We start from the raw sequence: 17574 nt of genomic DNA, 5'->3' as shown, positions 1-17574 counted from the left end.
GGTCAAACGGCTAAGCACGAATTGGGGCTGGGGTTTGGTCTGGGATTGGTGCTCCAGTGAAGCTCCAGCTTGTAATGAGATGGGATGAGAAACGGGGCGCTTTGGGTGTGGTGGCGCATCGGCTTTGCCCTCCACCTGACTGCCGCACTATAACGACAACGACAAGAACGATGATGACGTCTCCGCGTCAGGTACGCACGCATGTATGAGATTCCCGAGCGCCCTGCCCTGACTTTAAGGGAAAGGTTTTCATGGCGACATCATGATGCACGACTTTTGGCTACTGAGTGAATTGGTTCTTTTTTGTCTGTCTAGAGGAGGAGGAGAAGGACGAAAGTACACTGCGGAGAGAATTGGCCACGGCCGCGGCGTCTGGAGTACATGAGTCAAGTAGATATTGACCACATTCGTTTTCCCCTTGTCACGTTGATCAGAAATACTTGGGCAGGTCCCGGGTGCGCGTCAAGTGTTTTGATCAGGAACGGCAGAGTGCTATGTTTATGCCGCGTCTGCCCACGTTATCAAGCCTGAAAGGGGACTCAATTGCTGATTAACAGTGGAAAAGGACATTTTGATACAGTGCAATAAACAGGAACTACCAACGTGTTCAGGTATCAACTTGAGCAACATGAGCAGGGGCACTAAATGCTGGTTGCCTTCGACAACGATAATTCCTGGGGGGCCGCGTAAATGGGTGGAGACAAATAGACAAAAGCTCCAGCCAGGTCCCCGAGCTGTGAGGCTGAGCTACCTCGGTGGCTCCGCTGTGGAGATGAATGTACCTAAGACACCGTACCTGTATTCCGACACCCCCCCAATTCCGACATTTGCACCAAAATGAAGCCTCCTTAGCTATGTGATTTCTTCAACGGCCATTCGTGCATCCAGAACAAGTTGAAAAACACCGAATTTATTACAGTCGCTACTAACCATATCCCTTAATATCGAGCGCCAGTCTGATTTTATTCATCTATTTTTGTTGAATTACTAGTAAATTGTAAAGGAAGTGCTAAAATCGCATAGTTAAGCTATGTTCTAGCTTTGAAAACTCGGTGTAGCTCTAAATCCCAATGGATTCTGATCAAATTTTAACTATGGAAGGATAGTTCAATTTTCTTCCAGGTATAAACTTCTTTGAGGCTCAGATACATACGTGGAAGAGTTATTGCTATTTCAAATAGCTAAGTTTTGGTGCGAACGGGGTGTCGGAATTTGGGGGGTGTCGGGATACAGGTACGCTGTCTTATCCTCTGCGCCAGATCGAGTATACAGGTGAACCCCGGTTATGCGGACCTCACATAAGCGGATTCCCTCGCTTCTGCGGATGAACTGGCTGTTTCCTTTCAAAACACATGCGATTCCGCTAATCCCTCGCGTTCATCGATTACGCACAAAGCGAGGCCATCGCCACCACCTAAATCCGCTAATCCGAGTGAAATAGGGGCGCGTTTGGACCGCGTTTTGACCCCCCGAAATGGCACCCCGCGCCACCGCACCCTCCAACTTGAAGCCGTCGCGGCGACGCATTTCGACTGCGCAGAAGCTAGCCCTTCGCGAACGACGACGTCTCCGTCCGACGGACTCCCATATCGAGCTACAGCAATGGTTCCTGAAGCAGTACGACCAGCCTATCTCGACATCCTCCATTACCGACATCCTCGGCAGCCGTTTCGCGTACCTAAGCGAGCCACTACAGCAGCCACGCGCCCTCGACTTGACGCGGGTCAATAATAACCCTCACCGCGACCTCGAAGGCGCCTTATATATGTGGTGCCAGCAAGCTGAAAGCTCAATTACTATCACGGGCGAAGTCATTAAGGCAAAAGCACGGCAATTCTGGGCGCAAATGCCTCAATACAAGGACCAAAAGCCGCCGCAGTTCTCGAACGGCTGGCTCTATCGTTTCCAAAGCCGACACGATATAAAACTACGCGTACAGCATGGAGAGCTAGGCAGTGTCAATATCGTCAATACTGAGAAGGAGATGGCCTCAATCCGACAGATCCTCTCGAAGTATTCCCATGATGACATTTACAATTGCGACGAAACAGGTCTTTACTGGAAGATGATTCCGGATCGCTCTCTTTCGACGCGCAGCCTTCCAGGCCGCAAAAAGGAGAAGGCCCGGATCTCAGCCCATCTCTGCTGTAATTGGTCAGGTACTGACCGTTTACCAATATGGTTCATTGGCAAGGCAAAAAGGCCTCGCGCCTTCACCGCTGCGGGGGTCGATATCCGCCATATGAACCTAGAATGGACTCACAATAGGAAGGCCTGGATGACAGGGACTATATTTGAGCAATGGCTACGTTGGTTCGACCGCCAAATGGCTGGTAAAAGCGTCATTTTGCTGATGGATAACTTCTCTGCTCATGAAGCCGGATATGAAGCTATTCTGACAAGTGCGACCCCCCTACAAAACACCGCTATCATATGGCTGCCACCCAATACTACAAGCAAAACACAGCCTCTTGATCAGGGAATCATTGCAGCCTGGAAATCTCACTGGCGACGGTACTGGGTACGCTATATGCTGTCGGAATATGACGCCGGTAGAGACCCTCTTAGTACAATGAACGTACTAAAGGCTCTGCGATGGGGCATCCAAGCCTGGGAGCTAGATGTGACTCCTGAAACTATCACGAAGTGCTTCAAGAAAGGCCTCATGGAGGCCCCTAGAGACCCCCAGCAGGCCACACTTGAGGCAGCAATTGCTGCTACTCATGAAGAAGCCGTTCGCGAGATTACGTACGGCTTGCAGAGGCTTCAGGCTAATCATCACGTCAAGGAGGTGATGAACATCCATAACTTCCTGAACCCGGCTGACGAGAATCTGACTGAAGAATCCGACGACCTTGACCAGCAGATTCTCGACCAGTTTACCCCGGCAGGCAATAGCGACGACGACGACGACGACGACGATAATGCTGAGCTTGAAATTGAGCCACGAATCACCATAGTTGAGGCCCTAGAGGCCCTCCGCCGACTGCGCCTTTACCAGGAGCAATCAGGTGGTGATACTGGCCTCATTTCTTACCTCAATAAGCAGGAAAGGGTACTTACGAACTCATCAATTGAAGCCTTACAGCAGAGAGATATCCGCATGTACTTTCAGTAGAATACAGAGCCTGGATAGGCGTGAAATACCTCAAGAATGACCTCCCCTCAATACTGCGGATACCTCATTTTAGCGGATTGAACGGAATGTCTCCTTTATTCCGCATAACCGGGGTTCACCTGTACTCGTTTGGGTAATTGGATGTTACGTGGTCCCTTTTTGGGCATTGAGTGTTCTGTGCTTCTCAAGCTCTTCGCACAGTTTGCATGAAGCTGAGGCGGGCGGGGAGAAAAGAGACTGGGAATATAAATAGATAATGGGAATTGTAAAGCTTCTTCTTCGTTATCGCTGTGGTCGAAGCGGATGAATGCCGACTTAAGATGATGCTGATCAACAGGTAAGGAAGTATGGAGACTCGCGAGAGCCACTCTTGTGAGCCGAAAAGACGCTGCTCAGCCCTGCGGGCTTTAACTCCACGAAGTGTGACGTCTTGTGGTGGGGCAGCGGGAGCTTGGTTCTCCGGGGCCATGCTGCCCGTTATTATTATGGCTGTGACAATTCCAAGCCACCGTGAATAAGCTCGGGTTGTGGCAGGGACGCTCTAGTTGCCTCGCTTCCCTTGTCGAGTAGATAAGTAGAGGCATCGCAGGTTGAGGGCACTCTGATATTTCGGTCGCAGTCTTGTCAACAACGCATCAATCAGAGTTACTAGTCACATACCAGCACCACGATGGGCAACCCAGACAAGGAACAACCTGCAGCCACCCACCGGTCGACTGATGCCGATGGGCCTCCAGCTTACACGAGCACTGCCAGCAGCCTTCCCGACGCGCCGCCATATGAAGGCCCGGCGACGGGCCAGAGGCGCATGTCGACCTCTTCGTCGGTCGAGGAGGAGGGGCCGCGCAAGCCCGGTAAAATCCCCGGGGCGATCAATTCCTACTGGCAGACCAGCATGAGCCGGACTTTCCACCTCGGCGAGCATCGCGATGCTCCCCTCTTTGCGGTCAAGAGCGGGTCTGGGTGGACGACCAAGAAGCCTGGGCTCACCATCTTTGACGGGCCGAACAGCAGCGACTATCCGATGCTGACGGGGGCTACGCGGGCGTCGATGTTTGGCCGGAAGTATGACATCTCACTTCCGCCTCTGGCAAACTCGGGCTCTTCCGAATACACGAAGGAGACCATTAGCATTGGCACAAGCTGGTCTCGCCAGGTTCACAAGTTCACGATTGAGGTCGAGAGCGGGCCCAAGGGCGAGACGCGGCGGGAGGACTTTGAGTGGCGGTCAACGCGAGGAGACGAGGTGCGGGAGCTGGGCAGCAAGTGGTTGCGAGGGTGGAAGCTGGTGAGGCTGTCGAGCGAGGCGTTCCGAGGCCCTGGCGGGGAGCGGCATGCGCGGGACGAGGGCACGACGAGCGACGGCAAGGAGATTGTGGCCGTGTGGGCTCACAACTCGAGCTGGAGCATGACCAAGGCGTTCAAGTTCCGGTTCCGGGGCAGCGCGCTGGCGGGCGAGCTGGGCGAGCGGTTCGACCTCATGGCGCTCATGACAGGCCTCAACATGTGGCACCAGGAGGTTGCCGCCAGCGCGGCCACCAGCGGGGCCGCGGCGTAGCCTCGCGGGGCACGGGGAGGATCAGGTCTGGATGGAGAGCAGGCAAGGCAGGGGAGAAGCGTCTGTATGTATACTTATTATGCTCTTGATGATACCACGGCTAGGTAAGGTAGGTACGTAGGTAGGCAATGGAGCATCGAGACAAGATCCGTGGGTGCCTGGATGCCTGGCTGGTGTGGAGCGGGCGGGCAGCGCAAACCGCCACCAATTTCCAGCTCTCCCAGACAGTACATATATAACATCGTATTGCAGCCGATCTTGCAGGCTCGCCGAGGCCGGCTCCCATCAGATGAGATAAATTACCAAAAGCAGCCACGACAGAGTGTGGTCTCTCTCTGGGTACCTCCTGCCTAGCGACTGCAACGCCGATGCATCGACGCCCAGCAGTGCACACAAGCTGCCTCGAGAATGCACGTCAGCCCCGTTGTATACTCATAACCAGGCCCCCTTCGCCAATCGTCGACGTTGGACAAGCAGCCAGTCTGCCTTGCCTGTTGCCGCTCCCTGTTGTGCATGTGCGCCGAGCCAAGATCACTAACAATCCCTGCCCCAGGCCAGGCCGCCCCCGGGCTGACCAGGGTCGTGTCGAGTCACGGCCCGTCAGCGCAGCCTGTGCCTCGATTGTATAAGTTTGGACCCTGGCTGACCGGCCGCCCCCAACATCGTGTGCTCGCCCAAAGTCCCAGTCTCAACACTCTCCTTGACCGGGCGGCGGGGTATCTGGGCTCTCAGGACAACTGCCTGCTGCCCGTCCTGTCTCCAGCCTGCCTTCGTCCCCGTCCCGCCCCCGCCTCGATTCGTCCCGATCCGACCATCACGACACCCGTCACAATGGCTTCAGCTTCGTGGCTCGGCTCAACCACCTGGGTGCAGCAATTGGCCGACGCCACCGGCATGCCCTTGCTGCCTGGGAGCATCGACACCATGCTCTGGTCCATGGTTCTCTTTTACGCTACCTATGCCCACCTCGCGGAGCTGGCTTCGACTCTGGTGCTCGGCAGGAAACGCTGGGACAGCTTCTCCCCAGCCACGCAGAAGGAGTGGCGGATGCGCACCACAAATCTGCTCAAGGGCCTCATCATTGGCGTCTACGCCACGTACCTCGTGGTCGCCGGTGTTGGTGGGCGTTCGGACCGGACCGAGCTAGTTGATCGCATGTTCCGCCGTGACGTGGCCGTGGAGAGACTTGGTGGCTTCTCTGTCGGATTCTACGTCTGGCATCTGGGAGTCCTCATGCAAAACTTTGCCAATGAGGGCGTCGGTAACGTTGCCCATCATATTCTAGTCTCAACATGCATGATGTCCATTTACGTAAGTGGTCAATCCTCGGACTATACGATCGTTTCGTCTACGGGACATTCCCTTTCTTTTTCTGAGAGCTTACATGTAACGCGTTCTGCTTCTTTCCAGAGGCCGTTCCTTGCTCACCACCTGCCATGCTTTTTGGCTTACGAGGTCACCAATATCCCCCACAACTTCTACCGCATGAGCAAAATCCTCGGTCACGCGCGAATGGCCACATTCCATTCTGCGGCTTGGATTGTACTGTTCTTCCTGTTTCGTATCCTATACGGCACACTCGCATCCATCGCCATCTCCCAAGACTTTGTGCAACTCTGGAAACAACAGCAAGAATTGCTCCTACCCGAGACGAAAGCATGGACAGCTGCTCAGCTGGCTTTGGTTGAGGATCAGACGCTGATGATACGACCAATACCATACTGGGTCATCGTTTGGTGTCTCGCGTGCACGGTGTTTTTGGCATCGCTCAATTTCACGTGGTTTTACAAAATCGCCAGATCAACCGGTGCCAGGCTTTGCGGGAAACGCAAGGCGACAACTCCATGATGACTAATAGTTTCTGGGTACGGACAGTTCAAAAATCGTGCTCTTCAAATAAGCAATGGTCCTTAGTGGCGTGATTCGAGCGAACTCCGCCGTGCACTGTATCCGGTTGGCACGAACTCACGAGGACAAACGGCGTCGGTGAACCTTGCGCTTCGACCAATGCCAATAACACTCAAGCCTTGACTCTATTGTCTGCATCTTTGGAGGAACACATAATGCCACTGTGCTAAGGTAAGTCGCTTTCGGCATGTTTCGTGACAACGCGAGATATACAGTAGACTGATGTCCACGTGGAAGCATGTGCTTAAGACAGTCAAAGCTGTCAGCTTCCAGGGCAGCCAAGAGAGTTTTGCGCCCACGTCTATGTATAATGACCTTTGTTGGTGCAGGTCAAACTCGAGATCAACGAGGGAGAGCCGCTTCTACAACGAGGTTCAAGCCAGCGGTGGCCGTGATGACAAGACGATATCTAGTCGTCAGATATGGGGAGGATGAAAGATAATTGAATATGAGCTTGTGGGCTCAATGGCAAGCCTGTTGAGGTCGCCATTTGAGCAGTAACCGAGTTCAAGCACAAGCTTACACACTAGCGACCTGGACGTGCATTTTGTCTATTCTTGTGCTCCGCCTCACCTAAAATGCTGTCGTGCAGTTTTCAAGCGATAAACACCTGGATTACCGTACAGTAGTGCCCACACAGCCACAGAACACTGATTCATGTTACATGTGGAACACCATTGCAGTGCTCCACTTTGTTTCATGGGGCGAGCTCCCGTAACCGCCTGGCAACAACTTCCAACCAGGCCAACTGCAACTGCTTTGCCTGCATTCTTTTGACGGATCGGCCCACGAACTTAAAACACTGAAATTTAGGCGCATCGTCATGATGCTCTTGTCATTTCCACGACTTTAATGCTAGGTAAAACATGCCAAACGATTACAGTCTAATATCGAAAGCCGTACCACTCCAAGGCTTCTCTCGCTCTCCCTCTTTCTCCACTTTTCTCTATCCGCTTTCCCAGCTATCCCAGAGTCTCTCTGGACAACGCACAGCCAATGGAGAGAATCTCCTTTTACGTGACAGTGTAGCCGCCGTCGACGCGGAGGTCCGCACCAGTGACGTACGAAGAGGCGTCGGACAGGAGGAAGGCGACGGGGCCCATGAGGTCGACGGGGACGCCCATCTTGCCCTGGGGGATGAGCGAGGTCCACTGGCGTTTGAGCTCCGGGTTGTCGTCGAGGATCTTTTCGGTACTGGATGTGCGCGCGCGTGCGTGTTAGTAGTAACTCTTTTTTTCTTTTCAGTGCTCCGTGTGTATTTTTTCACGGCGGCCATGCTGCCAAGTTGGCCTGGAAAAGGGAATTGGTTTCACAGCAACGACGAGGACGACTTACAGAGCTGTGAGCATGTAGCCAGGCGAGATGCAGTTGACGCGGATGCCCGCGTGCGCCCACTCGACGGCCAGAGAGGCAGCCATGTGCCGTACGGCAGCCTTGGCGGCGTTGTAAGGGCTGTATGAGTTGAGATAAGACATGTCAAAAGTTAGCGATGCCATGGATCTGTTTTTTTCTCTTTTTCCTTCCTCATCGTTTCCAACCTAGGCGTGAGGAAACAACACGTGTTGCTTCTTTTTTTCACGCTGCGGCTCTCTCTCTCTCTCTCTCTCTGTGAGGGGGACCAGGCTGTCAAATCTACTTACGTCTGAGGCTGGGGCACATTGACAATGGCGCCCGACATGCTGCCGATGAAGACCATGCTGCCCTGGGCCTTGCGCTCCATGAGGTGCTTGGCGATCATGGTTGCGAAGAGGTAGGTGCCGTCGACGTTGACGCTCCAGAGCTTGCGCATACGGTCGATGGGGTAGTCGATGGCCTGGAAGTTCTCGGTGAAGCCGGCGCTGGTGACGAGGTTGTCGATCTTGCCGTGCTCCCTGATGACGTCGTCGAGGCAGCTGCGCACGGAGCTCTCGTCCGAGACGTCGGCGTAGTGCGCGGTGACCTTTGGCACGCGGGCGGCGCCGGGGTTCTCGCGCCGGAAGACCTCGATGAGCTCGGCGGCTTGCTTCTCTGCTTCTTCCTCTGTTTTTCGGCGGCAAGAAGAAAAGGAGTTGCCCTTAGGTTAGTTTGCGGCACCTCGGGGTTTTTGTTTGCGTGGGCTTCCGTACTAGGGAGGGGAAGGGAAACATACTGTTCATGTCGACGATGGCCAGGTTGGCACCGCTGATGACCATGCCCTGGCCCATGACGAGACCCAGGCCGCGGGCACCGCCGGTGACGACGCCGACCTTGCCCTCGAGCGAGAATGAGGCAAGGGTGCGCTTCATGTGCAGGCCGCCGCGGCCTTGGACGGGCGTGGACGAGGGCAGCTCGCCCTCCTCTGGGTACTCGACTGTGATGTTGTCGTCGGTCCGGGCGAAGCCTCCCGGCACGGGGGAGCCGCCCTTGGGAGGCTGGTTAAAGGGCCGGGTGGTGTGCAGAAAGGCCGACCCTGTGGTACGCGGGGTTACCGAGGCGACTCGCAGCGCCCGCGAGGAGCTGCGGAGGATTGTCCTTGACAGCATTGTGGTAGGCTTGGTTGGTGAAGGAAAGTTTGGGATTCGTGCCACGCGTGAACGTTGTAGCAAGTACAGTTCCCAGGGACAGGAAAAAGGGGGAGGATTGGGAGGTCGGCTCGTGGTGAGGTTGCCGACCAGGCTTCAGATGTGTGAGGACAAGGGCAACCCAGAAGAAACTCGGAGACGTCGAGTCGATTGGGAGAAAAAAGAGGTGAGCAGTGTGGCGGAGAAGTGTCAGAATCGTTTTGCTGAGCTCTACTTTTGAGTGGGTAGGATGACGAAAGTCACGGCGACGAGGTACCGCCCGGCGCAGTGTGCGAGCAGCAGCAACTGCAAGTACTGTCTGCTGAGAACCCCCTGCCTGGACTGACGGGCGGTCCAATTGAGCCCTAAAGCAAGGGTCCCTTTGCGTTGTCGATCCGCCAGAGGCGGGAGTGGCCAAAGCAACGCTCCGAAAGCAGAGCAAAGGGGTGCGCTGCTCTTGCTTGTCGTGGTGGTGGAGCAGCAACGAGGAGATGACGTATGCCGGCTTGTCGATTCACGATTCAGCACCGCGCTGTCTGGTATTGTCGTTCCGATGCAGATTTGAGGGTGTCCGTGGGAGAGGAGCTGCAGGATCAGATTCCGACACGGCTTGCGGAACAACGGACTCGCGTCTGCTCTTTTATCACCGACAAATTGGCCAGCCGTCGAGCTCTTTGACATTGAATATACGTACTCTGGTATCCCCCCCTGCCCGGAGAGCTCACGAAGCTCAACGCAGCTCTCGTGGTGGGGAGCAGCACCCTGTGCAGGCCAATCTAGAACCCCGCTCTGGCCCCACCGCGGCAAAGGGGTCCCGCGGGGGCCTGAGCCTGAGGCCGCGAGGCATCGGCTTGGCTGCAGCGGCCTCGCCAGCCCTCCTCCTCCCAGTCGTGGCCGATGCCGGCCACACACCCCCAACGCACCTGCTGATCAACTGCCGCAGGGGTAAGGACGGACGGACCATCCAGACCACGCCAGGCCACAACCTGTCTCGCTTCTAGCCCTTTGCCGTGTCACATCAGGCCAGCTTGTCTTGTCTCGTCTTGATGTGCCAAGGTCACCTGCAGACGACGGTGTAGGGCACAGGCTTGGCTTCTGGCGGGCTCGGTATGCAAGTATGCTTACACTAGGCGTGGGACAGCTCGCGCACAACTTAAGTACCACATCACCGGCTCGGCCTACGGCTTCAACCGAAATGACTTGGGCTAGCAGTACAACTTGATTGGTGCCCAACCACTTTCACTACTCACGTAACAGTTCAGGGATCCATCTTCGGGAAATATCCAACATTAACCGATATTAGTAATTATTGGTTGTCCGTGTATGCTCTAGAGCCTATACTAAGGGAAAAAAAGTCAAGTGAATGGTAGAGAGTCAGGGGAAATCGTCCATGTTCCCGTGACATCGAAACTCCGAAGGGGTATCCATATCCATGTATATATTGTCCAAGACCTTGACAAGACAAGAAAAAGGGAAAAGGGCTTCGCCCAAAGACTTTTCGGGTTGATTGTATGACAGTACTAAGAAAGGAAACCGTCTGGGCGGCATGGGGATAACGCCGCGTGTGCATGGTCGTGCTTTACAAAAAGAGTCCGAGAGTGAATACATTAGCAAGGGCCAAGTGAATAGTAAGTGACTATACCGCCTCCAACTGACGCAAGAGGAAAGCCGGATCAATGAGCCTCAAAACAGCTCAGTTTGCCAACAAGGATGGCGGCGCGTGACGAACAGGACGACGAATAGCAGCTGTGCCATACGAGTTCATGGGCGGCGTCTCGCTCCTAGCCAGAGAGGCCAAACATTCGCCGGAGTGTGCCAAACTTCTTCTTCCTGGGTCCCCCAGCTTCGCTCACTGCGACCAGGCTTTCCTGGTCATAGGCCAGGCGAGACACCTGAGGCACTCCGTTGCTGTTCCCGTTGGTGGCGGCAACCCCAGGCAGTCCCAGGCTGGTGCTTCGCCGGCCCGCCAGACTAGGCCGCTGGTGCGCCACACTGCTTTTGATGAGCTTGCCGCTCGAGGATGCTGGCCGCTGCTGTATTGGGCTGGAAGCAGTGGCTGCTTCGTCCGTCTTGCCATCCGCAGTAGCTTCCTGCTCCTGGGGCAAGGGCCAGCTATCTTCGCGCTTCTTTCCAAACAGCTTACGCTGGAGTCGGGGACTTGTCGGGCGCTGGTCAGCCCGCAGCTCTTTGAGCACGTCAGTGTCCCGCTCGAGGCGTGTGTCCCGACGCGCGGCACTCTCAGTAACCTCCGCACGCTGAATCTTGCCAGCCTGCTCTGGGCGCTTGTTGCGCCGCAGGATGCTTCCCATAAATGAACCTCTCCGCTCCCTTGGTGGAGTGGCGCCATGAGATGTGATTGTCGTCGTGAAGTTGCCACGGCCGGAGCCCGATCTGCGGAGAGCATTCGTCCCGATATTGTCGGAAGCCGTTCTCGACAAAACGCCTGGGCGCTGCACCATCATGGCTGCCGCTGTCTGAGCATTTCGTGGAGCTCGACCAGGCTTCTCATCGTCGCTGTCGGGAAGATCAGGCGAGTCCTCTGGCTCTTCTGGGACCGGCGTTGCTCCACGGAAGGCATTGGCGTTGCGCGATTTGTCGCGGAGGCTTCCCCGTGACAGTGCGCTGCCCTGGGAAGAGGAACCTGGACGTTCGTCCTCATCGCTCGAGTCGCGGAAGCGGCTCTGGAAACCTGTGCTCATCACTTCCTCTTCGTCGCTTGACCCGGCGAATCTACTACTTCTGGTGGACTTCTTCTGAGGTGGAGACTTTTGGCCGCGACCGAATGGCAGGTGGATAGAGTTACGCTTGACTTGACCATTGTCGCTGTTCACGCGTAGGGACTGGCGCATCATGCCGGATGGCGGACTGCTGGCACTGAAGTTCGAGGAATTGCGCCGGAACGTGGCGGGCGGGGACAGGGAGCGAAGGCTCCATCGGCCAGATCCTTTGGTCGACTCCCGCGGTGCCGGCGAAGTCTCTTTTCCGGAGGCAGATCCTTGTCTCATGGAGCTACGGAAAGCAAACCCTGCACTTGAGGCAGGTCGACGCGATCGCTGGAAGCTGCTATCACTAGCATCCGAGCCTCTGCGGGAAAGCTTGGGCATCATTTGCTTGGCCAAAGCTGTACTAGCTGCCTTGGTGTCAACCAAACCTGTCCCAGTCAGCGCTGCTCCATTTGACATCTGACTTGGAAGAGCCGATGACGAAGTCGACGGCCGCGAATCTCTGAAGCGGTCGGCAGCAGTCGGAGAGGTTACCCGAGGCTCCGGTGCGCCCCTCATAGACTTGCGCAGGGAGCCTTTGTGAGCTGCTGGCGCAGCCGACCTGCCGGATTGAGGTCCGCGTAAAGACTTGCGCATGTGCACATCCTCGGGGGTTGACAGCACGTCGTGCGTGGCTTTGGATCCCGGCTGGATCATATAAGTTCTCTCAGAGCGACTGTGTACGTCCTGTGCGACATCCGACACCGCGGCAGCTTCTGCGGCAGCCTTCTTTTGTTCTGCCGACTTTCTGCGAGAGCTGTTGCGACGAACAGGTGTGGACACCTCTTCGCGATCACCTTCAGCTGCTTCATCTTCTAGAACCTCGCGAGCTAGTCGTTGTCGTTTTTCGGCTGTCAGACTGCGCCAAAAGGTCTCGGCTTGCGACCAATCATCCTGTGTCTCGGCTTGCGACCAATCATCCTGTGTCTCGGCGCCGACTGGCTTCTGGTCGATCGCAGGTGACGACGCCGATTCCTTCTTCTTATCCGATACCGGACTATCTGCCATGACCTTGCCCTTCCCAACAGGACTCGCGGGGGGGTGCGAGGAGAATGACGCCGAGCTCTTGGTGATGGGGCTTTCCACAACCGCATCAATGGACATGAAGCCTCCCTCCATGTCAGAAATGTCTTCATACGCATCGCTGTAGATGCTCTCGTCAGAACTGCCTTCCGATTCAGGCTGAGCCTGGGAAGCCAATCTAGTCGTCACAAGTTTGGTCTGAGGGAGTGTGCCAGCTTGCGAAGGTTGAATGGTGGCCTCAGGCTCAAAGACGGTGGTGGAAGGACCTGCTGTCTGTGATGTTGTGCGGTCAGCATCCCCAGAGTCCTCGTCGGGAAACCCTCCAGGAACGTCAAAGTACTGTCTCGATGCACTATTTGATGTCTTTTCCACTTCCTCGTGAGCCATGGGACTCGGGAGAATGACGGTGATGGCAGGAACAGGCTGAGCTGGCGACTCCGCCGTTCGTGCTACTGTTTCTGGCTGGACCAAAACCTTGTCCTCAACAGCCTCGAGTGGCTCAACTTGTAGATTCTCCAATGGCTCATCCTGCTGCTGTGAAGACTGAGTGGTGTGCACAGCAGAGGCGCCCTGAGGCGTCTGATCATGGTCAAATAGATCATCGTCGCTATCATCTGTGGTGGTATCCATGTGGTAACCATTACTGTCCACAGAAGTGACGACCGGAGGCAGCGGCTCTCGGAATCTCGATGTATTGGCCTCATTCCGCGACTCGTGATCTCGCGCGAGAACAGAGCCTATAGCGTGATCACTTGAGGCTTCCAGTTGAGCTTGTTCGTCAGCCGTCCGGTATGTCGGAATCTCGGAGTTTTCCGGGGCCGTACTTTGCGATGGTAGCTCAGGCGTGGTGCGAACCCCGTCGGATGGCCTAACAAGTGGCCGTTCTTCGACTTCGCGCGCCTTCTTTTCGCGAATGCTACCAAAGCTGGGGAGTGCCGGCCTTGGCTTCATGACCTCATCATCGTCAAGACTCACATCCCGCTTCTTGCTCCGGCCGATGCTACTGTACCATGGTCGCTTAGAGCTCTGCGGACTGGCTGATGCAGGCGAGTCGCCGCCCGCAGATTCACCCATAATGACGTTGCTGCGCTCATCAAAGCTTACACGGACAGCTTTTTTGCGAGCAGCTCCAGGATCTTGCGTCGTCGCAGCAGCCCCATTTATACTTTCAGATCCGTTCTCAGAAGGCGAAACGTCTCTTGAAGAAGTACCACTGCGCTTCAATGCGGATTTGATTGGTGATGCTGATCGTGGGAGTGGCTGATGTCGTACAGTCAATTGCTCAGACACACTCGGCCCAAATCGAGCCCGTCTGTCTGGGCTGATCGAGACGGCGCGTCTGACTGCGGTCGATTCCTTCGCTAGCTGCGTCACAGCCTTGTTCTCGGGCACTGAAGCTGGCGCTCCTGCCGACTGTGTCGAGTGATGTATATCGGTACTGTCATCCTTGTTCTGTTGTTCTTCGTCGTCAGATTCGCCTTCGAGTTGTCGAGCTGCCATGCGTCGCTGCTCGAGGATAGGCTCTGGTACTGCTTCGACAGCGTCCAAGACCCGTTGCGACAAAGGCGTGATGATTTCGGGCACCTCTTCCTCGCCTTCTGGGTCCTCCCTGACCATCGATGGTTTCTTGCCGACTGCTCGAGCAGGGGGTGGACTGGCAAGTCGCTCCGGGGGAGAAGATATTGGTGAAGCAACTTGCTGTACAGTTGTGTCTTCGGCTTCATCTTGCTGTCGTTCTTGCTGAGAAGGGAGAACCTCGGCTTCCGGTTTGCGAGCCGGCTGAACTTCTGGAGGTACATTGTTGACTGCCGTACCCTTTGCTCGGTTCATCGTTCCCTTCGCAAGGTGACTGCCGCTTCGTCCCAACCCCCCATCCGGGGTCTTTTTCTTCTTTGGCTGCCGGTTAGCTGCCTCACGCACTTCGTACTCGATGCTGCTTGGTTGTGTCGAGGGAACCATCCGCCTCGAATTTGGATCATATACCAGTGCTGGTTCTGATTTGCTCCCGACGGAGGACGCTGCAGATGTCCTGCTCGATCGAGGGGGTGAGATGGGAACGTTCAGGCGCGGTTCTTCTGGTATCGGGGCACGATATGAGGTCGGGGAGGCAGGCGGTGATTGTGGGCGAAATTTGGTCGGGTATGAATAGTTGATTGAGGAAGCTCGACTACCAGGTCGCTCATATGGCTCGGCTTGCTCATGGGAAACGCCCATTTGAGATCTCATGGGTCCGTCTGAAGTTCTGACGTTGCCAGGGTTCCCCTGTGGTGAGCCGTAATATGCTGGCGGCTCCGACTTCATCTTCTGGGATGCAGTCCTGAAAGTCTGCATTCCGACGCTCTGGGTTTTTCTGTGATTTGCCGGGATCTGAGGCACGGGAGGGTGCGGCTGTGCGGGCATCGCTGGTGCTCGATGCGGAGACGGACTCGGTGTGCGAAAAGTGCGCTCCGTCATGCTTCCGGAGCTCTGCCTCCTCTCAAGACCACGGCCGCGCCGCGCGCTGGCGTTGACCGAGCTCGAGCGCGCGGCGCTGCCATGAGATGAGACAGATCCGCTCCGGCGCTGTGTCCGTTTTGTTTCGACAGCGCCGACATTGATTGGAGTGTGAGGCCGTGCCCGCAGAGCAGCGGCTGCTGCTGCTGAGGACAGCGACCTGTTGGCATTCTGATTCGCAGCGGCAGCCATGAAGGCAGAGGCGGCAGCGGAGGCAGCGTTGGGGTGTGTCGACGCCGATGTGGTATGCTGTCAGAAGTGGAAGAGCAAGAATGCAAAAGTTAGTCAAGGAACCAAATGTGCGCTGGCGCCAGAGGTGGGAACAGGATCTTGGCGACGGTCGCATTCCACGTCGTCATCGTGGACCAAAAGGGTTAGGGAGTGCGCTCGAGCTCGCGAGCGGCGCCGGACTGTCACGGCTAGCTCCTGGCCGACTTGAGCCAAACTTGAGGAACAGGCATGGGCAGGCAGGAGAGCCGCGAGGAAAGTATACAGTTGGGGACAGCAAGTGGCCCTAGATCTTGTTGATGTGGCACCAGATCACCAAGAACGTACCGTGACTGGAGGACGATGCCTCCGCGAGCCTGTGAACATCTTGATGCAGAGGTGCCGCCTGGCAGGCCCGGCGCGCGAAGGCGGCCTAGAATACTGCTGCCCAGAGTGCCGGCACGCAAGCTGGCATAGGACGCAAAAGTGTGACGAGTGCTTGCGGAAAGAGCCGATTGATTAGAGTTGCTCCTGAGTCAAGGCGACGAGAGACGAGATGGCGCCGGCGACAGAGGACGAGACAGGTCGCGCAAGCTAGGAGGAGGCCGCCGTGATGGACTGGCTGCATGTGTCAGACCGGGACGTCGAGACAAAGAGAACTGGCGTGGGGAGGACGAGAGAGCGAGCGCGCGATCAGGGGGAATGCGGGTGGACCACAAAAGACCCCAACTCCATTCTGGATTCGCTGCGGCTCCGTCCTGTGGCGATCGATCTGGTCTGCTGGCAGGCGTCGCGCTTTGGATGGATTGGGTGGGTGTGCAGGCAGGAGAGGATCAGCACAGCAGACTGGATCAGTAAGGCGAGAAAAGCTTCCAGCCAGCTGGCTGCGAGGATGTGAGCCTGTCTGGGGATCCATCCGAGCTGCTCGCAGGGCTGTCAATTACGGCAGCCTGGGACGGTGCCCTCCGTGCTCTCCGGGGGCCACTTCCTTTGCGCGACGTTTTGGGCCGGCGGGCCTCCAAGCCTCCCTTGGCGTTTTCTCCACCATCGACATCATAACCTTGAAGCCACCAACAGTCCCCCTGTCCAGTCTCCTATGCCATGCGAGAACTAAGCAAGTGCGGGCCTCCCTCCGCAGTCTCCCTTGCACGGATCGTATAACTAACAGTATTTTATGCGATGCATTGTCGCGAGCAAGACATGAGCTGCAGCTTTGCCATCCATCCCTCTTGATGTCGGACAGGCGCATGAATGGCATTGTATCGTGGCTGGCACTATGACTCCCGTCTGAAGCACACGTCCGCTAGGATAACCCACGCCGGAATAGACTCCAATAGTGGACCACAACATGGGCACCAACGCGATTCGGATCCTCGAAGCAGAGTTGTGGTATTCCTCATGATCATGCACAGTCCCTGCTCATAGTAATCCTCGAGGACCCCAGCCCTCCCAACGCACGCCCACAATCCCTCGTCCCGCCTAATGATTGACCCAGGCCGGCCGACGCACGAACGATCGAGTATCTCAGATCCCCCTGATCGGCAATGAAGACTCTCAAGCACTCACGCCGTCGGTGCCACAACGACTCAGAAAAACTGGAGTTTGCAATTTCATAATACCCTGGCGCTAGGTAGTCAAGCGGTCTGGCTCGCGGCAGTGCGTTGCGCCGGTGCCAGTAGCTGATGGGGATTGAGGGACCCAGGTGTTTGGCTTCGTTGCTAGTGACGTCATGTCGGGAACGACATGGTACTGGACCTCCACAACGGGGCTGCAGCTACGAGTCTTGGATGGACGGCTTGCCGTCCACAGTTGCAGTCCAGGACCCGAGGGCTAGCGATCTAGCTGTTGTCTAGCCCGATCAATATTCCTAGGTGCTGGCACAGGCTATTGGATGACCTTTCCATCACAGCAACAATAATCCCCGAGGTGAGCTCGTCGTGAACTCGCCGCCTGAGGCCCTTCACTCGAGAAGTCGTCTCGGCCTGT

At 56.1% G+C, this 17574-nt stretch overlaps 5 protein-coding genes across 5 annotated transcripts; 3 read left to right on the top strand and 2 right to left on the bottom strand.

Annotated features, from left to right (window-relative positions):
- Positions 1-3408: 3408 nt before the first annotated feature.
- On the top strand, positions 3409-5061 carry B0I36DRAFT_313828 (uncharacterized protein). The gene has a single exon (XM_046152676.1). It carries the CDS (start codon positions 3789-3791, stop codon positions 4674-4676), a length of 888 nt encoding a protein of 295 aa, XP_046016464.1. The 5' UTR covers positions 3409-3788; the 3' UTR covers positions 4677-5061.
- A 446-nt stretch (positions 5062-5507) lies between these two features.
- On the top strand, positions 5508-6524 carry B0I36DRAFT_359054 (TLC domain-containing protein; the record flags this gene model as incomplete). The annotated part of the gene is made up of 2 exons (XM_046158068.1): positions 5508-5987; positions 6087-6524. 2 exons carry the CDS (start codon positions 5508-5510, stop codon positions 6522-6524), a joined length of 918 nt encoding a protein of 305 aa, XP_046016463.1.
- A 979-nt stretch (positions 6525-7503) lies between these two features.
- On the bottom strand, positions 7504-9339 carry B0I36DRAFT_64689 (uncharacterized protein). The gene is made up of 4 exons (XM_046163152.1): positions 8713-9339; positions 8225-8603; positions 7920-8036; positions 7504-7778 (listed from the first exon to the last, which is right to left on the bottom strand). Exons 1-4 carry the CDS (start codon positions 9083-9085, stop codon positions 7598-7600), a joined length of 1050 nt encoding a protein of 349 aa, XP_046016462.1. The 5' UTR covers positions 9086-9339; the 3' UTR covers positions 7504-7597.
- B0I36DRAFT_64688 (uncharacterized protein) lies at positions 9340-10350 on the top strand. Its single transcript, XM_046163151.1, has one exon. It carries the CDS (start codon positions 9595-9597, stop codon positions 10102-10104), a length of 510 nt encoding a protein of 169 aa, XP_046016461.1. The 5' UTR covers positions 9340-9594; the 3' UTR covers positions 10105-10350.
- A 447-nt stretch (positions 10351-10797) lies between these two features.
- On the bottom strand, positions 10798-16094 carry B0I36DRAFT_64725 (uncharacterized protein). The gene is made up of 2 exons (XM_046163153.1): positions 15937-16094; positions 10798-15630 (listed from the first exon to the last, which is right to left on the bottom strand). Exons 1-2 carry the CDS (start codon positions 15973-15975, stop codon positions 10885-10887), a joined length of 4785 nt encoding a protein of 1594 aa, XP_046016460.1. The 5' UTR covers positions 15976-16094; the 3' UTR covers positions 10798-10884.
- Positions 16095-17574: the final 1480 nt, after the last annotated feature.

This window comes from Microdochium trichocladiopsis (assembly GCF_020744255.1).
Source record: "Microdochium trichocladiopsis strain MPI-CAGE-CH-0230 chromosome Unknown B0I36scaffold_2, whole genome shotgun sequence".
NCBI lineage: Eukaryota > Fungi > Ascomycota > Sordariomycetes > Xylariales > Microdochiaceae > Microdochium > Microdochium trichocladiopsis.
This window is presented reverse-complemented; position numbering and strand designations above follow the sequence as displayed.